This window comes from Lucilia sericata, unplaced genomic scaffold (assembly GCF_015586225.1).
Source record: "Lucilia sericata isolate MDLA Ls3-8-SP2 unplaced genomic scaffold, ASM1558622v1 Contig000018F_arrow, whole genome shotgun sequence".
Taxonomy (NCBI): Eukaryota; Metazoa; Arthropoda; class Insecta; order Diptera; family Calliphoridae; genus Lucilia; species Lucilia sericata.
The window spans coordinates 390,916-408,880 of record NW_023994057.1 but is presented as its reverse complement, the minus strand read 5'-3'; the positions used below and the strand labels follow the sequence as shown (position 1 = coordinate 408,880).

Here is a 17,965-nt window from a genome sequence, read left to right as displayed (position 1 = left end):
CACTCCCTTGTACTGTTTAGTTAAATCTTCAGTGTAAATACTAAAGTATTTGCTTGATTTTACTATGAATTAAAAATTCAAATCGACAAAAACAAAAAACAGTAATAAATTATTGTTATTTTCGTACAATAACCTGATTGTGAAATTATATTCTTACATACATTCTATTTTCAAATAAAGCCGCAGATGAATGTTCATTTCATTTGTTCATTCATTGTGACAATTGAATAAACACACTTATTTCACAGGTGAAAATAATTTAAATTTATTAATTTTTTATGTCTTCAGCGTATTGAAAATTCCGAATTTTTTTAATATAGCAGAAAGAACTTTTAGTTCTTCTAAATATTAACGGATGGTAAATGATTAATATATAATGAAATTGTTATAATAATTTCATTGCAATGAATTAATTTATTTAAGTATCTGTATCTATGGTTTCTTGGTGCTGTTTATTCGTTTGACACAAATCAAATCAAAATTTTCATCTACACTTGTATGAATTATTAAAATAGGAAATTGAACAAATGGTTAAGTTATAAAGTGCCAGGAAAAGTTTATTTTCATCAAATTCCAAGAACACTGTTTGACGAGCTTGTCATTTAAATTGGACAACATTTAACAGAATTTTAAACGAGATTTTTTGTTTAAAAATATTTCAGCAATATGTTTACTTACAATCAATTAAATCAATCAATGAAGAGTAAACCAAATTTTAAGAGAAAATAAAATTTTAAACAAAATATTTTTAATGCATTTATTGTTTTTCTCTTTTTTTGGAAAGTTTTATTTGTTACAAAGCATTGGTATTAACCAATTACTAACTCGATTTTAATTTTTCTTCTCTGCTTAATTGCTTTGCGCTGTCACTGGTCACAGTATTGTTTACAGCGGTTGCCTTGGGTTTCTTCATGTAGGCTTTGTAGTAAAATTCGAAAAATAATGCAAACATAAACGTATTTTGCATAAAACCAATAAGAGCCACTGCATTGGGATGACCACAAGTATTACGAACAAGTACTATTAAAAAGTGAATGAACAAATAACCAAACTGAGCTAATTGTAATTGTGTTATGTGGCGTTTCCACCACAGCGTCTCCTTAATCGGTTTCAGCGATGTGACGAAATAATACGAATACATGACAGTATGTACGAAAAGATTAATAAGTCCCAGCATCGTTGCATGACTTCCTAAAAATTAAACAAAAACTACAATGAATACAAGAAAACACACTTCCGTTAACAAAGTATTTTTTTTTAATTAATAAAAAATAATGTTTATATTTTGTTTTATTTTTTGTCATTAAATTACCTGGCATAAATGTCATATATATATGACAACCAAACACCATTCCGGTATGATGATAGATGTGTAGAAAAGATATTTGTTGATTTTTCTTACGCAGCACTATAAATATCTACAAACACACAGCAGCAAGGATGGATGCATGAAAAGATACATAGAAAACGCACATATACTATTTACATTATCTATTAATTTCGGTTATGTTCTTCCTTAAAACCCACACTTTATTACACAAACATTTTATTTAGGTGATTGCGTAATAAAGACAAAGCTAAACATGGAAAAATATTTTTAAAACATAATCAGTGGTTTAAATTTTACATTTAAATTACAAATTTTGAAATTGAAATACATACGCATTCAAAATAGCAAAAAATTTATAATTAAAATATCACACATTACGATTTTCAAACTTGAATTATGTTGATTCAACCTATATACAAATGCCTACGGAGCTCAAACAACTGTTGCAACTGTTGCAAATTGCAATCCAGATCTAATAACTTCAAACAATTCAAAACCCGAATGATTGCTGGGTATGAGAAAATGAATATGTACATGTGAATGTATGTATTTATAAACAGTTAACGTCTGTATGAGTGTGTAGTGCATGTATGACTAAAAGCAACTCGGCTTGTGGTAAATTAAATATTTTTTAATTTTGCAAAATTTCTTATAAAATATTTGTTAAATAAAACAGACGAGAAAAAACTTTAAACCGATTAATACTTTGGCATTAGTAATTTAGTGAATTGTTTAAAAAACTTAGTAACTACTGTTTAAAATATTTAATTCACTTATTTGTGTGAATATGAAAACTCTTATTAATATACATATATAAATCAGAGTGTCACTAGGATCTGCCTTTTTAAGAATCTCATGCATTAATGTATTGAACATGAGAAAAATAAAAAATATTCCTTTTAGCGACTGAAAAATTTGATCAGTACAATATGTAAAAAAATTCTGCATAATACCCAAAGAGGCCCGATAATTAGGAAAATTGGCAGTATCATTTAGACTTTTATAAGACTAAGTTTTGGCGATTTTTGTTGAGATACTAGAACTTTTAACATAACTATGAGCTCAAAAGCCCAATTCGGGCGGTACAGATGTATGGGGGCATGGAGAAATAATGAACAAGGAAACAAGTTTTGTGAGAACCAAAATCTCTTTACCAAATGTTATGAAGATCGTTTTGGCGATTTTTGTTGAGATACTAGAACTTTTAACATAACTATGAGCTCAAAAGCCCAATTCGGGCGGTACAGATGTATGGGGGCATGGAGAAATAATGAACAAGGAAACAAGTTTTGTGAGAACCAAAATCTCTTTACCAAATGTTATGAAGATCGTTCCACAATTGACCTTACCCACATAAAAGCTATCCTTCAGAAAATGATCATGCTAATGATAATGTGTTACTGGCATAAAAATACAATATTAATATCTATGTATATATGGTAAAAAATCAACATAAACCTAATAACTAAGAAAATTGCTGCGATAATAACAAAAGCATAAGTTTACAAATATCAAAGCTTATTTATGAGAGAGCATTGCTTTCACAGCATATGGTTTGATGGCGGGTATATAAGGCATAGCCGAATATAAAATTCTTACTTATTGTTTTTTAAATACCCTAATTCCCAACACAACTTTCATTCGGAAGGTATATTGGGTTTGTATTGGTCCTATACCACCTTAAATTATACCAATTGGCATAGAATCTGTATTAATAAAAAATGTATGAATTTCTGAAAAGTAGACTTAATTTCCAATTCATTGATATATGTATATGACAAATTAAGGAGGAAATATTTTACATCTCATTGTAAAATTGTGACAGCAAAAATTAAATATTACGTATACGTCACGTATCCAACTCAATGATGTAAAAATCCAAGGGAGCCAATTTTACCATGAAATGCGAAAAAAAATATTTAAACATTTAAATAAAATTTCTAAATATTTTTAACGAAATTTATAGGTATATAGATTTGTTCGTTAAAAATATAAAATTAAAAAGAAATTGTGAAACTTGTTATGATGAATCCCTCAATTCTCAAAAAAGGTTTGAAAAATCCCAAAAAGCGCGGGGTTATCAAAGCGTTTTACAGAATAATTAAAAACACATTGAGTCATCTAAAATGTGTTGCTATAATTTGATAATTTTTGCCCTAAAATTTAATTTTAGATTAACATAAAACATAAACAAAAATTGTTTTTCTTTTCCGAAGATTGTCTTCTTTCATTTAACATCCATATTTTGCATAGAAATATTTTGATAAATTTTTATATCATTAAAACTTTAAAGAACTTTAAAAAGAGAAAAGTCAGGAAATGAAAAACTGAAAACGCAGTTTTCTATGTATGACCTCTAGTACCATGTGTATATAAGGTCTAGTTCAAGCTGTCGCACGGTATATGTATGTGATAAAATTATGCATACGTCACTTAAAACATTTTCAATCAATTTAAAATTTAACTCTTTTCAAAATAGCCGCACTGTATGATATTGACGCTATACAAAATTTAAAATTTATTGATACAACATATAATTTTTGACATAAACGAGTGTCATTATTTGACCCAAGACAGTTAGACGGAGAAAAGGCTAGGTAAGGGGCAATAGCTAATCTCTCTTCCAAGTTAAGTATCCAAAAACATGCAGATATGTATTAAAAGAAGTGGAAAGGCAAGTAAAGTGGGGGGGGAGAGGGGGGGAGAAACCGACAACAGACCAGACAGACAGAAGGACTAACAGAAAACGACAACAGAAGACATACAACATGACAGACGGAAGACAGAAACAGACATACATAGACACATACAGACCAAAGACAGACAGACAGACAGACAGACAGACAGACGACAGACAGACAGACAGACAGACAGACAGACAGACAGACAGACAGACAGACAGACAGACAGACAGACAGACAGACAGACAGACAGACGAAACAGACAGACAAAGACAGACAGACAGACAGACATACAGAAGACAGACAGACAGACAGACAGAACAGACAGAACAGACAGACAGACAGACAGACAGACAGACAAGACAGACAGACAAGACAGACAGACAGACAGAAAGACAGACAGACAGAAAGACAGACAGAAGACAGACAGACATGACAGACAGACAGACGACAGACATACAAAGACAGACAGACAGACAGACAGACAGACAGAATACAGACATACATACATACATACATACATACACAGACATACATACATACATACATACATACATACATACATACATACATACATACATACATACATACATACATACATATGCTCATCAACAAAAAGGTATCCAAATAACTTCTTTTGTTAATTTACCACTTATTTCCTACTTATCATGAAAGATAGCTAAAATGTTTATGACAAAATTAGTCATGGCCCTAATGTATATAAGTATGTGTTTAATACCTCATGTTGCGTGTATTATTTTGTTACATACCGTATCAAAGAGATCCAAATATTTCGTTAGGTAATATCCATATGTTATGTACAGCAAACGAATCATCCATGGTTCAGTATTTGTGGGATCAACGGGTTGACATGTAAAGCTAAATTTTTTATGACCATATGAATTCGGAATGGCCTGGTTTAAATATGCAAAAAGAATAAAGATTCCATTAAACAAATTAAAATGTTTACTGACTTGCGGACGGAGGAACATTCATCCATCCCAGCAATAAATGGTCATCACACACACAATCTCTCAACATAGAGCTTACTCTATGAGTGTGGGCTTGTATGTGAGGAAATGTAATGCAAACAAAAAATAGTATTTCAAAAAAACTCACATAGATGAACAAAGTAAAGTTGGCTAAAACTTGGATAGCGTTATAGATACGCATTATTAATTTCAGCTGAAAGGCTTGACGTTTTTCCATCCATTTAGGGCCGTAGTGCAGTACAAATGCCAAATATAATGATAAAATTACAATTACTGGCATAGGCGAATATACCAGAGGCAAGTGCTGAACTCGTGGATCTGTGAAATAGGCAATGGAAACCATATGAAAATTAAAATGAAAGATATAAACCGTCAAATACAGCGGTTATATAAAATTTTATTATTTTTTCTCTCTTTATTTGGTTTTTATTTTCATTTTTACAGCGTTTTCAAATTATTCAAATTTACCTGCATTCTTTGCATAGACTTCGGCCAGTAAGCAGTATATATATTTTAGAACATAAAACATTTCTCTTCTTTATTCTTTTTTGTGTTTTTGTTTTCTGTTTTATGTGGCAAATAATAAGTATTTATGTTGTACGTGTAAGATGAAGCACTTTTATTTTTTATCTGTCTTCCCCGGTTACTCTGTTTTCAGTTGCTTTTAACTTTATTTACTTTTTACTTAATATATTTATTTATTTTTTTCGCTTCAATTTTTACGCCTTTTATATTAAAATTTAAATAAATTTTAGATACGTTGCGAAGAACGAGAATCATAAGGATAAGATTCAGTAACAGCGAAAATATATGTATAATAAAATTAAAATAAATAAAGAAGAAAATAAGATGTGTTTAGTAAGCTGGTCTTATTTCAAATGAATTTTTTGTTTCAAATACAAAATTTTGATGGGCGAATTGTTTAAGTTCTCCAAGCTGAAAACGAAATATTTTCGGTGCCTACAATTTTAACAATGAATACAATTTACATTCTAAATAAATATTTCGTAACATAAACAATGAATTAAAATATATATACATTAGACTGGCTCACTTTGTATGAAATTCAACCACTCCAAAATGTTGTTTGATTTGTTTTATTACCATTTCTAAAATATTCTAGCGATGGTCATTCGTGTCATTAAAAAATTAATTTTGTGCGTTTTTTTATTTAAATTTTTTTAAAACAATATATTCAATAAGGGCATCATTAGACAGATTTTTTATTACTTTATTCTATAACAACGTACAATTACATATATCAAGCACCATTTTTTTGTGAGTCGGTCTAATGTACGTATGCATAAAAATAAAACAGGAACTTAGAACGTAACCGTAAGAATGGCCTCAAATAGTAAATGTACCCTGCACTTTAAAATAATGATAAAATTTTTATAATTTGAAAGTTTTTAGTTAAACTGTTCCAAAATAGACACATTTGTCTCTAAAAACATAGATAATTAGTATTTAAAGGCACTATTCACCGTAAAGATATTGTCATAATAAATTAATAAACTAAAAAAATATTTCATGCATGCAATGAAATTAATTCAAAGTTGTAAAATTAATTAAATAATGTTGCGTTTTACAAATTTTGTCTTTGAAAGGGTTTGATATTTTTAATTATTTTTTGTATATTTTATTCAAGGTATAATCCAATAATATCGAATAGCAAAAAATAAAGCTATTTGCATATTCTTAAAAATCGGTACAAACGATACTCATTCAAAGTAAATCGATTCTATGGGCACCTCTAATGTACATACGTACACCTGCATACTTTATAATTCATTGTAAAGTTCAATTTTATTTATTTTCATTACAAAGTACATAAATATTGAAACATATTACTAGGAAATTAAATAATAGCGAATGAACACAATTACACGTCTTAGATTTTTCATTAAACTAAGTAAATATAGATTTTTGGTCGTCGGTACTTTCAACTCCAGTTCATTTACCTTTGTGGGACAATTTAATAAATATTTATAAATCAAACGAACTTGAATATACATAATTTTGGATTAAAAAATAAATATGTATGTAACTAATTATGTGTGTATATATGTAGCTTTGTTAGTTTGCAAGTTACAAAATCGAAAGTTTTTGTACCTCTAATGTTTATATATATTCTGGACTTTTATTAATTTCTATTGGTTATTTTCAAACATAAATATAAATATCGATTGCTTATATACGCATGTAAGTATATCCCTGTCATAGAATGGTTATCTAATCGAAAGTGTCCCTTTTTTGCTTCTATGTCAAACTATATTTCTAAGATTTCAAATAAAAAATGTTGAATAGTAACAAACTTTTAATTAAATACGTTGCTCGACATACCACTGTACCTGTTTTATTCTTGAAGTTTGTATTATTTTTTCAACTACTATATGAGAAATAATTTGAATGATAGCAAAGAAGCGCTGCGTAAAAAGTTGGCATTAGAAACCTACTAAGTAAATATTCATTCCCGAACACATTCTTAAAAAATACTATCAAATTATGGATAAAACTATTTAAAATAATATTTAATATACTAAAACGCTTGATATGATATATCTTTCAATAAAAATAATAATACTTAAAGTTAAATAATCAGTTTTCTAATACATTGATTTTAGCAATTTTGTTATTTCAAAATATATCGATACAAAATGAGTTAAAATATTATTTGAAGTTCAACAACATTTAAAAAATGTATTGCAAATACAACTTTGTATTTACTTACCCTCGGTTTGAACTAAAGCAACAACAAAGAGAAATTAGTAGAAAAAGAGAAAAAATAAGAAGTGAAAACAACTCACTGCTACTTTCAGTATAAATTTAATGTTTTTTTTTTTTTTTTTAATGTATTCAACAAAATATTGTTGTCATTAAAATTTAATTCGCTTTTCCCTCATCCATTAAACATGACCTCCATACAATGAAAATGATCGTTTCATTATTATTTATATTTTTATTTTTAATTTTTATGAGACATAACACAATAAATATCCCGTCATTCTTTCTTTACATTTTTTAATAATGCTACGAAAGAGTATTTACATTTTTAATGGGCTTTTAACATATTTTAATCTAAAACCTTAATAATTTATCAACATCTTTAAATTTGGCTCCTTCAGCTTTATGTTCGTGGTTCATTCGCCAGAAAAGGAAGGCAAATAAATCCACGTGAGATTAAACATGTTAACATCAAAGCATCGTCATATGCTCATTAAGGTGAATAAGTACCAGTGTTGCTGTTAAAAACAGTCAAAATGATAGTTGGTCATTCACGAACATAAACCAATGATTTTCGGATGGTAATAGATGCAATAGTACTAGTTTACACAGAATTAAATGTGTATATTGGTTTTTAATTATGTCAGAAAAACAGCGTACTAATTGCAATATTGAAGAAAATCTTATTCTCTCATCCCATTATAGGACTATAAAGCTCTAAAAGGAAATTGTATAAGCCTTCGTCTGAGCAAAAAAAAAAAAAGGTTTTTTTGGAAATAAGGATTTTATTTTTTTTGGAAAAAAGGGAATTTTTTGGAAAAAAAAATTAAAATTGTTTGGAAATACTCAAGAAATAGCTATCTGAACTCGTTTGGAAAGTTTTTGCTAGGACCAATAGGTGAAAAGTTACACACATTTGAATGAAACCTTGTGTAGTTAGTTAGTCAGTTAGTCAGTTAGTTAGTTAGTTAGTTAGTTAGTTAGTTAGTTAGTTAGTTAGTTAGTTAGTTAGTTAGTTAGTTAGTTAGTTAGTTAGTTAGTTAGTTAGTTAGTTAGTTAGTTAGTTAGTTAGTTAGTTAGTTAGTTAGTTAGTTAGTTAGTAGTTAGTTAGTTAGTTAGTTAGTTAGTTAGTTAGTTAGTTAGTTAGTTAGTTAGTTAGTTAGTTAGTAGTTAGTTAGTTAGTTAGTTAGTTAGTTAGTTAGTAGTTAGTTAGTTAGTTAGTTAGTTAGTTAGTTAGTTAGTTAGTTAGTTAGTTAGTTAGTTAGTTAGTTAGTTAGTTAGTTAGTTAGTTAGTTAGTTAGTTAGTTAGTTAGTTAGTTAGTTAGTTAGTTAGTTAGTTAGTTAGTTAGTTAGTTAGTTAGTTAGTTAGTTAGTTAGTTAGTTAGTTAGTTAGTTAGTTAGTTAGTTAGTTAGTTAGTAGTTAGTTAGTTAGTTAGTTAGTTAGTTAGTTAGTTAGTTAGTTAGTTAGTTAGTTAGTTAGTTAGTTAGTTAGTTAGTTAGTTAGTTAGTTAGTTAGTTAGTTAGTTAGTTAGTTAGTTAGTTAGTTAGTTAGTTAGTTAGTTAGTTAGTTAGTTAGTTAGTAGTTAGTTAGTTAGTTAGTTAGTTAGTTAGTTAGTTAGTTAGTTAGTTAGTTAGTTAGTAGTTAGTTAGTTAGTTAGTTAGTTAGTTAGTTAGTTAGTTAGTTAGTTAGTTAGTTAGTTAGTTAGTTAGTTAGTTAGTTAGTTAGTTAGTTAGTTAGTTAGTTAGTTAGTTAGTTAGTTAGTTAGTTAGTTAGTTAGTTAGTTAGTTAGTTAGTTAGTTAGTTAGTTAGTTAGTTAGTTAGTTAGTTAGTTAGTTAGTTAGTTAGTTAGTTAGTTAGTTAGTTAGTTAGTTAGTTAGTTAGTTAGTAGTTAGTTAGTTAGTTAGTTAGTTAGTTAGTTAGTTAGTTAGTTAGTTAGTTAGTTAGTTAGTTAGTTAGTTAGTTAGTTAGTAGTTAGTTAGTTAGTTAGTTAGTTAGTTAGTTAGTTAGTTAGTTAGTTAGTAGTTAGTTAGTTAGTTAGTTAGTTAGTAGTTAGTTAGTTAGTTAGTTAGTTAGTTAGTTAGTTAGTTAGTTAGTTAGTTAGTGTATTGTGTAAATTTTTCATAAAAATTGCATTAGAACTTTTAAAATGTGTTTTTTTTGTAGTTTCATATTTGAATTTAAAACTTTAAAACGTTATCCTGAAAAGTAGAAAAAACTTATGTTCTTCTGAATTTTCAATAGAATCAATGTTATAAGTACATATCGTCACCTAAAACGCAAACGACCCTATCTAACATTTTTAAAATTTTACAGGAGAAGCAAAAAACTATTGAAATTGAAAAGTTCGTTTCTATCAACGCGATTTATTTGTAGTAAATAAACAAATTGTTTAATAGTGAAACCTATCAGTTGTTATGATAGTTGACAATGGCGTATAAAAAATGGATAAATTGGACTTTTTACCTTTAATATTTAAATGTGTTTGTAGATAGGGCCTTTTGTTTTTTGTCAATAAAATAGCTAATTTTGGTCGGAGGAGTCCAATTTTTTGTGTGGACATTTGTTTTGATGCAATACATTATAATCAACAATAAAATCGACTTTGAATTTTTGGTTAGTTAGGGCCGTTTGCGTTTCAGGTGACGATATGTATGTATGAGAACAGTTTTATTCAAATGTATCAAACAATATCGTTGAAACAAGAAGAAATACACAAACACTTACTTTAAAATCAGGGTTTATGGGTTAAAGATCTCTATATATTTATTAAAAAACACAATTTTTAGAAGTATTTTATTTTTATTTGTTTTTTTCCTTTCTTAAGTCTTTTAAAATATATGTTTTATAATAGAAATTTGAAAAAAGCACAATCATGAAAGCATTTTGCAAAAAGGCAGTCATCAACCAGAAAAATGGTAGTTTACACCAATTATTAAGTAGTGGCAAACCAAAGTGCACTGCCAACATTGTAAATTGTAGAAGTTGCATAATAGTCAACGTACGTTTCCATGGCTCCAAATTGATATTAGATTTTGAAGCTGCCAGAAGGTAATATGTGTACATGCAAACATGGATGAAACTATTAAGGACTCCAGTTGCGGTAAAATGAGATGCTGAAATTATAATCGATGTAGCAGAGAAAATTAAAAGTGAAACTAAGTTTTAGTATTCCTCCATATATGCTGAACTTACAGAACAAAAATGTGCAATAAATGTAAACGGCCATAATCATTAAAGAGTGATGATACACATGAAGAAAGGTTATTTGATTGTTTTTTTTACGCACTATAAAGAAGAACTGAACAAGTAAAAAATGAGCGAAAATTATTATTATTATGATTGATATTAAATTTAACATTAACATTTATTTACCGTGTCAAACAAATCCAAATATTTTGAGAAGTAATATAGTAGGGCCGGTCTAGCTAATTTCATTGTCAATGGACGTGTGTCAGTGGGATCATGCTTCTCACAACTCATTACAAAGTCATCCCTTAAGAAGGAATATTTCAAAGCCTCATAGAATATGAAACCATTTAACGCAATTTGTACAACATTATAAAATTTCATTAGACCATCAACTTTGTACGGATTACGATTGGCCATAAATTTAGGACCCCATTTTAACACGGTAAAAAGATAGACTGCAATAACTGCAAGCGCGGGCCATGGTTTCCCAAGAAATGGATAAGAACTAAGACGTTTATCTATAAATCAAAATGAACTATAAATGTGTACGATTAATTAAGATTATATTGTATTATATCGTTTACCTTCTTCGAAAACTTCGTTCATTGCTATTAGAGCATTACAAATCATTTTTAACAACAACATTTTGCTTAAACTTAGAAAACTTATTTGAACCGTTAAATTAATAGATTCGTTTGACTTTTTCAAATGTCTTCACTTCTTCACTTACTTTTCGCAACTGTATTCAATATCTTTTGGTTCAATATAAATTTACTTTTTAATTTATTCAAAGTTTTCTGTCTTGCAATTGCATTTGTAATGATTTTTTTATGCAAGTTTTTTTGCATTTTTTCTAGAAAAATATTTTGTTTGCATATCTTTTTAAACATGTCGACAGGTGAATATGTTTCGCAACATGTTTGTGGGAAAATAACCCAGTACACATAAAAATGAATTGTTTAAGAATAATAATTGTTTTAATTACCAGTCTTTTATATTTAATATTTTAATGCAATGTAATATAAAATATATTTCCTTTAGTAAAAAATTAACTTCTACAGAAGCGAAAAAGATGTACAATTGGAATTCTAACACAGCTGTCCTTTTTTATTCAAAAATTACTACTTCTGAACTCATGCTCAAGAAGTAACTGTTACTTTTTTAGGAAGTGATTTGGAAGTAGTGAAATTTTAATATTATAGTAATAATTATTTTGACTTAAATAATTTGTACACGAGTGGTGATAAATGTCATTCTTTTGAAAGTAATTCGTTAATTTTTTACTGTGTAGTATATGGTGTAGTATTGTAGCTTTTCTTAAGTCACTTCAGCAGTTAATTAATTTTATCGTTTAACGATTTGTGTACCGTAAGTTATCTAAATTATTTGTTATTTTAGATTATTTCGTGCTAAGCAATAGACTAACTATCAAATATAATTCCCATGCTTAAACTTCGCCAAGCAACAAATAATCTCTTGAATAAACGGAACGTACTGAAAGTAGATTCTATTACGAAGAGTTAGTTTGGTATGAATTATATTTGGTGATTATTGCATTTAATGAATTACTTTAATATTATTTAAAAATATCAGTCCATACATATGTAATGTATACAATTATATATATACATATGCATTTTTGTTTAAAATTGTTTAATGGGAATTACTTATTACATAATTTGGTTTATAAAATATTTTACATTTCGTAATATCCACACGTCAGAATATTTTAAATTTTAGTTGTGGGTATAACAATAAAATTATTGAGGGTATATTGATTTTCTCATTCCGTTTCTAACACAACGACCTTAATATATTACGGTTCTTTAGAAATTTTGAATTATAAAAGTTATGGCGAACATTTATTTACGGTGTCTAATATATATTATTTGCTGATCTTGTTTGTAATTTAGAACTGGGAAAATCAGTCAGTGCAAATTAGAAGTACGACGTGATAGAACCTCTACAAATTTAGATATTATGGGTAGTTTTTAGTTGTATTATTTAAAAAAAGTGACAAGAGTATGTCTTATACATATTACCACCATCAAAATAAGTGCCGTATTTCGAACGACACACCTACACTAGCTGTATAAAAATTTAATCAGTTTGTCGAAAGTAGTAAACTTAGGTAAATAACACAGTGAGACCAAATAAATGAAAATTGAAATACCTGGGAAGTGATACTATTTTTCTGAAAGGTGGATCCGAGTAGAACAAGAATATGTTTTTGAAATTTGCCAAACACCTCCAAAATCTTGAGTTACGGGTAAAAACCGTTTTTTCGTACCTTTAGACACTTAGTTAAATCTGAACCGATTTTAAGTTTCATCACGAATTTAGAAAGCAGAAGCTGAGGCCTTAGTTAGGTAGTTAGTTAGTTTGAAAGGAGGATGTACATACATATATACATACATCAAATCCGATGAAATACACCTAGGCCTCTATCGGGCCTGTTGTGCGCTCCTTAACCAGTGCCTCAGGTGGGAATCGAACCCACCACCTCCGGTCTACCAGACTAGAACACTAACCACTAACCCACCGGAGGCCACCTAACCCACCGGAGGCCAAAGTTGAGGCCTTTATAATGCCATATATAACGTTTAAGTAACCTGGAGAGATATGTGTAAATTTCATCAGCAAACATATTTTTTATTTTAGTTTTGCACCGTTGTCCAGGTTTGGAGATGTTTTTTTTAAGTATTTCATATAGGAACCGTACTATTTTTTAACTGATTAGAAACCCATGTTTATTCATGAGTAAAACGCACGTTATTGATCTTTTTCTTAATACAAAATTTTTACAAAACTGATTTTCCGAAAGATGCTTATATATAAATATGGGCCGATCCTCATACAATTTGGTGGAAATATTTAGATGTATATAAAAGTTATTTTTGCTAAATTAAGAGAATTATGGAATTAAAGTCGATTGCTTAAGGAGGATTTGCATGGGGACTAGGGTCAAATAATGTCCAAACCAAATTTTTGCGTTGAAATACAGTTACATCTATGCGTATATGTATGCATAAATACATAAATAAAAGACTAATGTTTATTCAAGAACAACGACACCTAATGGGACAAAATTTCAAATTCTACTCAATTACACATAATTTTGAAAATTTTACGGGTATTGAATCTTTACGTAGTCATTCATCTCCAACCAAGGGCCTGCAAGCGGACCGGGCACTTCTAGTATAAATTGAATAAACATATGTATTTCTAATCTTTATTTTGTTAATTTTAAATAAATATGCAAATATACTGGTTTCCCGGTTTAACGAATACTCAGTTTAGCGAATTCGCGATTTAACGAACGGGCAAATTGTTTCCATTGAGTACCTTATATTACGAATGAATGAGTAAATTTTGTACTCGATATAACGAATTTCTAAAAAATTGTCTATAAAAAGAGGTTAAAATAATACGGAAAGATAACTAAACTTCTTTATTAACCAAAAGCAATAACATATTAAGATTTTATGTAAGTTCAATACCCAATTCAATGGGTAGGTACAAAATCTACAAAAATACAAAAATCCGGGAACAGGGATGAAAATAACATTTAAAAAATTATTTTCGGAAATATAAATATAAATGAAGCTACTTTAACCTAATTGTAATAAAATATTTCATAAAATCTTTAATTTTGGTTTGATTGCAAATTTAACAAAAAAACTAATTTCTATCATTTGCACATTTAATAAAAATGCATGGAAATTGTCAAAAACTTTCAATGTTCATTCAAAAAGATTTAAAAAATAGACTTCCTACCTTCCATTACCGTATTTTTATTATTAAATCATAGAAAAGTTGTTATTCGGTTTAACAAATTTTTCGTTTTTACGAATGGGCCTGACATTATATCATTCGTTAAACCACTGTATAACTCACTATTGGTTATTTGTGTTAATGATGTATTCATTAAAATTATTGTTGTTGTATTTATAGTTGTTGTCTAATGAAAGCATTTATTAGGAATTTCAAATGTAAATTTTAATCAACAACAACAACACACTCGTAATTTATTTATTAAATTAAATCCGTACTGAAATTTTAATTAGGCTTTTACTTTGTTCGTTCGTACATTCTCTCGTTCTTTCGTCTAATTACGCAAAGAAATGAACTTTATGTAAATTGTTTCTACATTCGTGTTGTTGCTGTAATAACCCAAATAAGTTTTTAGGTGCAAATAGTAATTCAGGTGTTATTTTGTCTTTTAGATTGTTGGTGCTTCTATTTGCTTTTGTTGTTGGGCTTTAAAGCTGAAATACTTCATAGTTGTGGTGAAATTTCGTAAATATATTATTTATTCCGGATATTAAACTGATTTTACGCACGAATGCCACGTCCATATTTAACCTTACCCAAGTCAGATATAGAATTGTATGTTGTAGCATAAGAATCTATTGCATTAAATATTCTATTGAAGTATTCTGTTACTTGCTGGATTTTTCTTTAATTTAGAATTCTTCTTTTTATTTACAAAATTTTAAAATATTTACAATCATTTAAAATGTATGAAAAGTGTTGAACATAAACAATTAGAATAAAGTGTTGTGGGTAGATATAGTTAACGTTTATTAATTTCACACATGAATGAGCTTCGTTTGAGGAAGATTAATTTTTCAGCTTCCTTTGTCTCTCTTTTAAAATGTAGTTTTTCCAATAGAAATGCGAGAACATAGCCGTCATGAATAGATTCTGAATGAACAGCGTCGCCAGCCATTCATAGGGCAAGCCGCATTGACCGTTCCTGACAATGGTTACGAAAAATTTGATGGCAAAATAAAAAAATTGTATAATTTGTATTTTAGTCATATAAGGTTTCCACGAATCCATATTCAGTTTTATATCAAGTGCCGATAGGAAGTAATACGTGTACATAAGGACATGTACTAAACTGTTCACATGACCGACAACTGTAAATTGTGACCCTGCAGTAATAAAATTAATTATAAAAATGATGGAATAAATTTTAATACTTTGTAATTTTTTCATTCATTAACAAATTAGGGGTTTTCACTAGCACCAGGTGTAACAGTTGGCGATAACTTAAGTTAAAGTTAAGTTTTATTGAAAATAAGGATTAGTTAAATTTTCCGTTGCAACAATCGAATTACCAATCAAATTTAAAATAATTTCGACAAAAAACTTGACAATAAATTCGGTTGTTTTAGAAATATATTTTTTTTAAGTAGTCATACATACCCACAAATCTATTAATATAAATAAAACCACCCCATACCATAATGGCATGATGATATACATGCAAAAACGATATCTGATTAAACTTTTTTCGTAAAAGGAAAAATATCTGTAAAAAATAACGTAGGCCATTAACTAGGAACTTTATCTTTATTTTAAAATACTTACAGTATCTAAGAAGTCCAATATTTTATTTATATAATATAAATACACAAATTTGCCTACACCCAAAACATCAGGGCTTGTATCCGTTTGATCATACTTCATACATGTCCAACTGTAGTTTGGACTGAATACAAAATGTTTCGTCAACTAAAAAGAAATATTAGTACAAATTTAATTATATGAAAAATAAGCCAATCTTATCATACTTACACCATAATAAATATATAAATTCATTAAAATCTGGAAAATATTGTAAACTTGTATAATCGATTTAATATTATACGGCTTACGTTTTCTCATAAACATTGGACCAATTTTTAACACGACCAATACATATACTCCAATGATAAATAAAAGCTGTGAATAGCTTTTTGTCAAAGGCAGATGACTTGTGCGTGGATCTATATATTACATCAAAATAAAATGTAAATATAATCGGAATTGCTAATACATTTTTAATTGAATCCTACCTTTGCCGATACTACTGAAATGATCCACCATAACACGCCAAATTATTTTCAAAATCAGTACCATCTTTATTGTCGTATTCTCTATAACACTATACAAATATTTTTTTTATATATTTTTAAATTTTCCGCAATCCACACTGATACCAAGAAGTACGTTTAACTAATGCAGCCGACTTGAAACTGGTGCTGGTTTTGAAGTTTAATTTATGTGTTTATAGAAGTGTTTTTATTCTTTCATAAGTACACATAGAAAAATTGTATGAAACTTTTGCATTTTTTTTTTATTTTGACAATTAGAATTTATTTTTTGTGTGTATAAATTCGCAACTATAAAGAAATAATAACCAATTTCCAAAATAATTCCAAATTTATTCGATTTTCAATTCGAATTTACTTCACAATAAAACAATAAAAAATAATCTATACGAGTTTTCATTGAACTGTACAAAATATTATAAACATACTACAGCTCGACAGCACAAACAGCACAAAATGTATGTCTGTAGATAGATAGCTTTAACTGTTTTTACGGTGTGAAAATGATTTCTTGTTATAAATGTTGTATCGATAACATATATTAAAAAATGTATGTGTACTCAGCAAAAATAAAACGAAGTACTTTCAAAGAATAACATTTATCACCACTTCAAAAGTTGCACTAAGTGAATTTTTTCACCTTTTGTGGCAGTGGAGTTTAATAACTTCCGCGGAGCCTATTTCTCCATATTATATAAGTCAAATTAGTTGCATTCTATAAGGCTACAATTTTACTTCCAAATAACTTCCAAAAGAGAACATAAAATTTACTTCTTGAGAATAAATTCGGATGTAGCGAATTTGGAATCAAATAAAAAGAACATCCCTGCTATGACAAGCCTGTGTTAAAATCATCACTTCTGCAGGTCGTTTTCAGTACTTCCATAGAGTAAATTCTACTTCAGCATGTTAACCTTGTCAATATACAATGTGAACTTAAAATAAATTTGATATTTAAAAAATATTTAAATTCAACAAAAATTTCAGATATATTAACAAAAATTATTGTTAAAAGCGAAAAAAAAAATGTTTGGTTTCAAATTTATACCAGATGTGGATTATGCATTGAAGAATCTTTTGACATCAAAAACTCACTTTGGCCCAAGATTGAGTTGGCACTTTTCGAATATAGGGTGTCGGTTCGTACGATTACTAAGTGTATTCAA

At 28.4% G+C, this 17,965-nt stretch overlaps 2 protein-coding genes across 2 annotated transcripts; both read right to left on the bottom strand.

Moving 5' to 3' along the window:
- Window positions 1-731: 731 nt before the first annotated feature.
- LOC119606697 (elongation of very long chain fatty acids protein AAEL008004) lies at window positions 732-5,882 on the bottom strand. Its single transcript, XM_037960267.1, has 5 exons — window positions 5,472-5,882; window positions 5,131-5,321; window positions 4,782-4,925; window positions 1,313-1,418; window positions 732-1,191 (listed from the first exon to the last, which is right to left on the bottom strand). The coding sequence occupies exons 1-5, from the start codon at window positions 5,530-5,532 to the stop codon at window positions 821-823; spliced, it is 873 nt and encodes a 290-aa protein (XP_037816195.1). The 5' UTR covers window positions 5,533-5,882; the 3' UTR covers window positions 732-820.
- Window positions 5,883-10,473: 4,591 nt separating this feature from the next.
- LOC119606852 lies at window positions 10,474-17,075 on the bottom strand. Its single transcript, XM_037960504.1, has 9 exons — window positions 16,764-17,075; window positions 16,504-16,694; window positions 16,297-16,440; window positions 16,132-16,237; window positions 15,543-15,857; window positions 11,101-11,435; window positions 10,921-11,026; window positions 10,532-10,841; window positions 10,474-10,483 (listed from the first exon to the last, which is right to left on the bottom strand). Exons 1-9 carry the CDS (start codon window positions 16,825-16,827, stop codon window positions 10,474-10,476), a joined length of 1,581 nt encoding a protein of 526 aa, XP_037816432.1. The 5' UTR covers window positions 16,828-17,075.
- Between the last annotated feature and the right edge of the window lie 890 nt (window positions 17,076-17,965).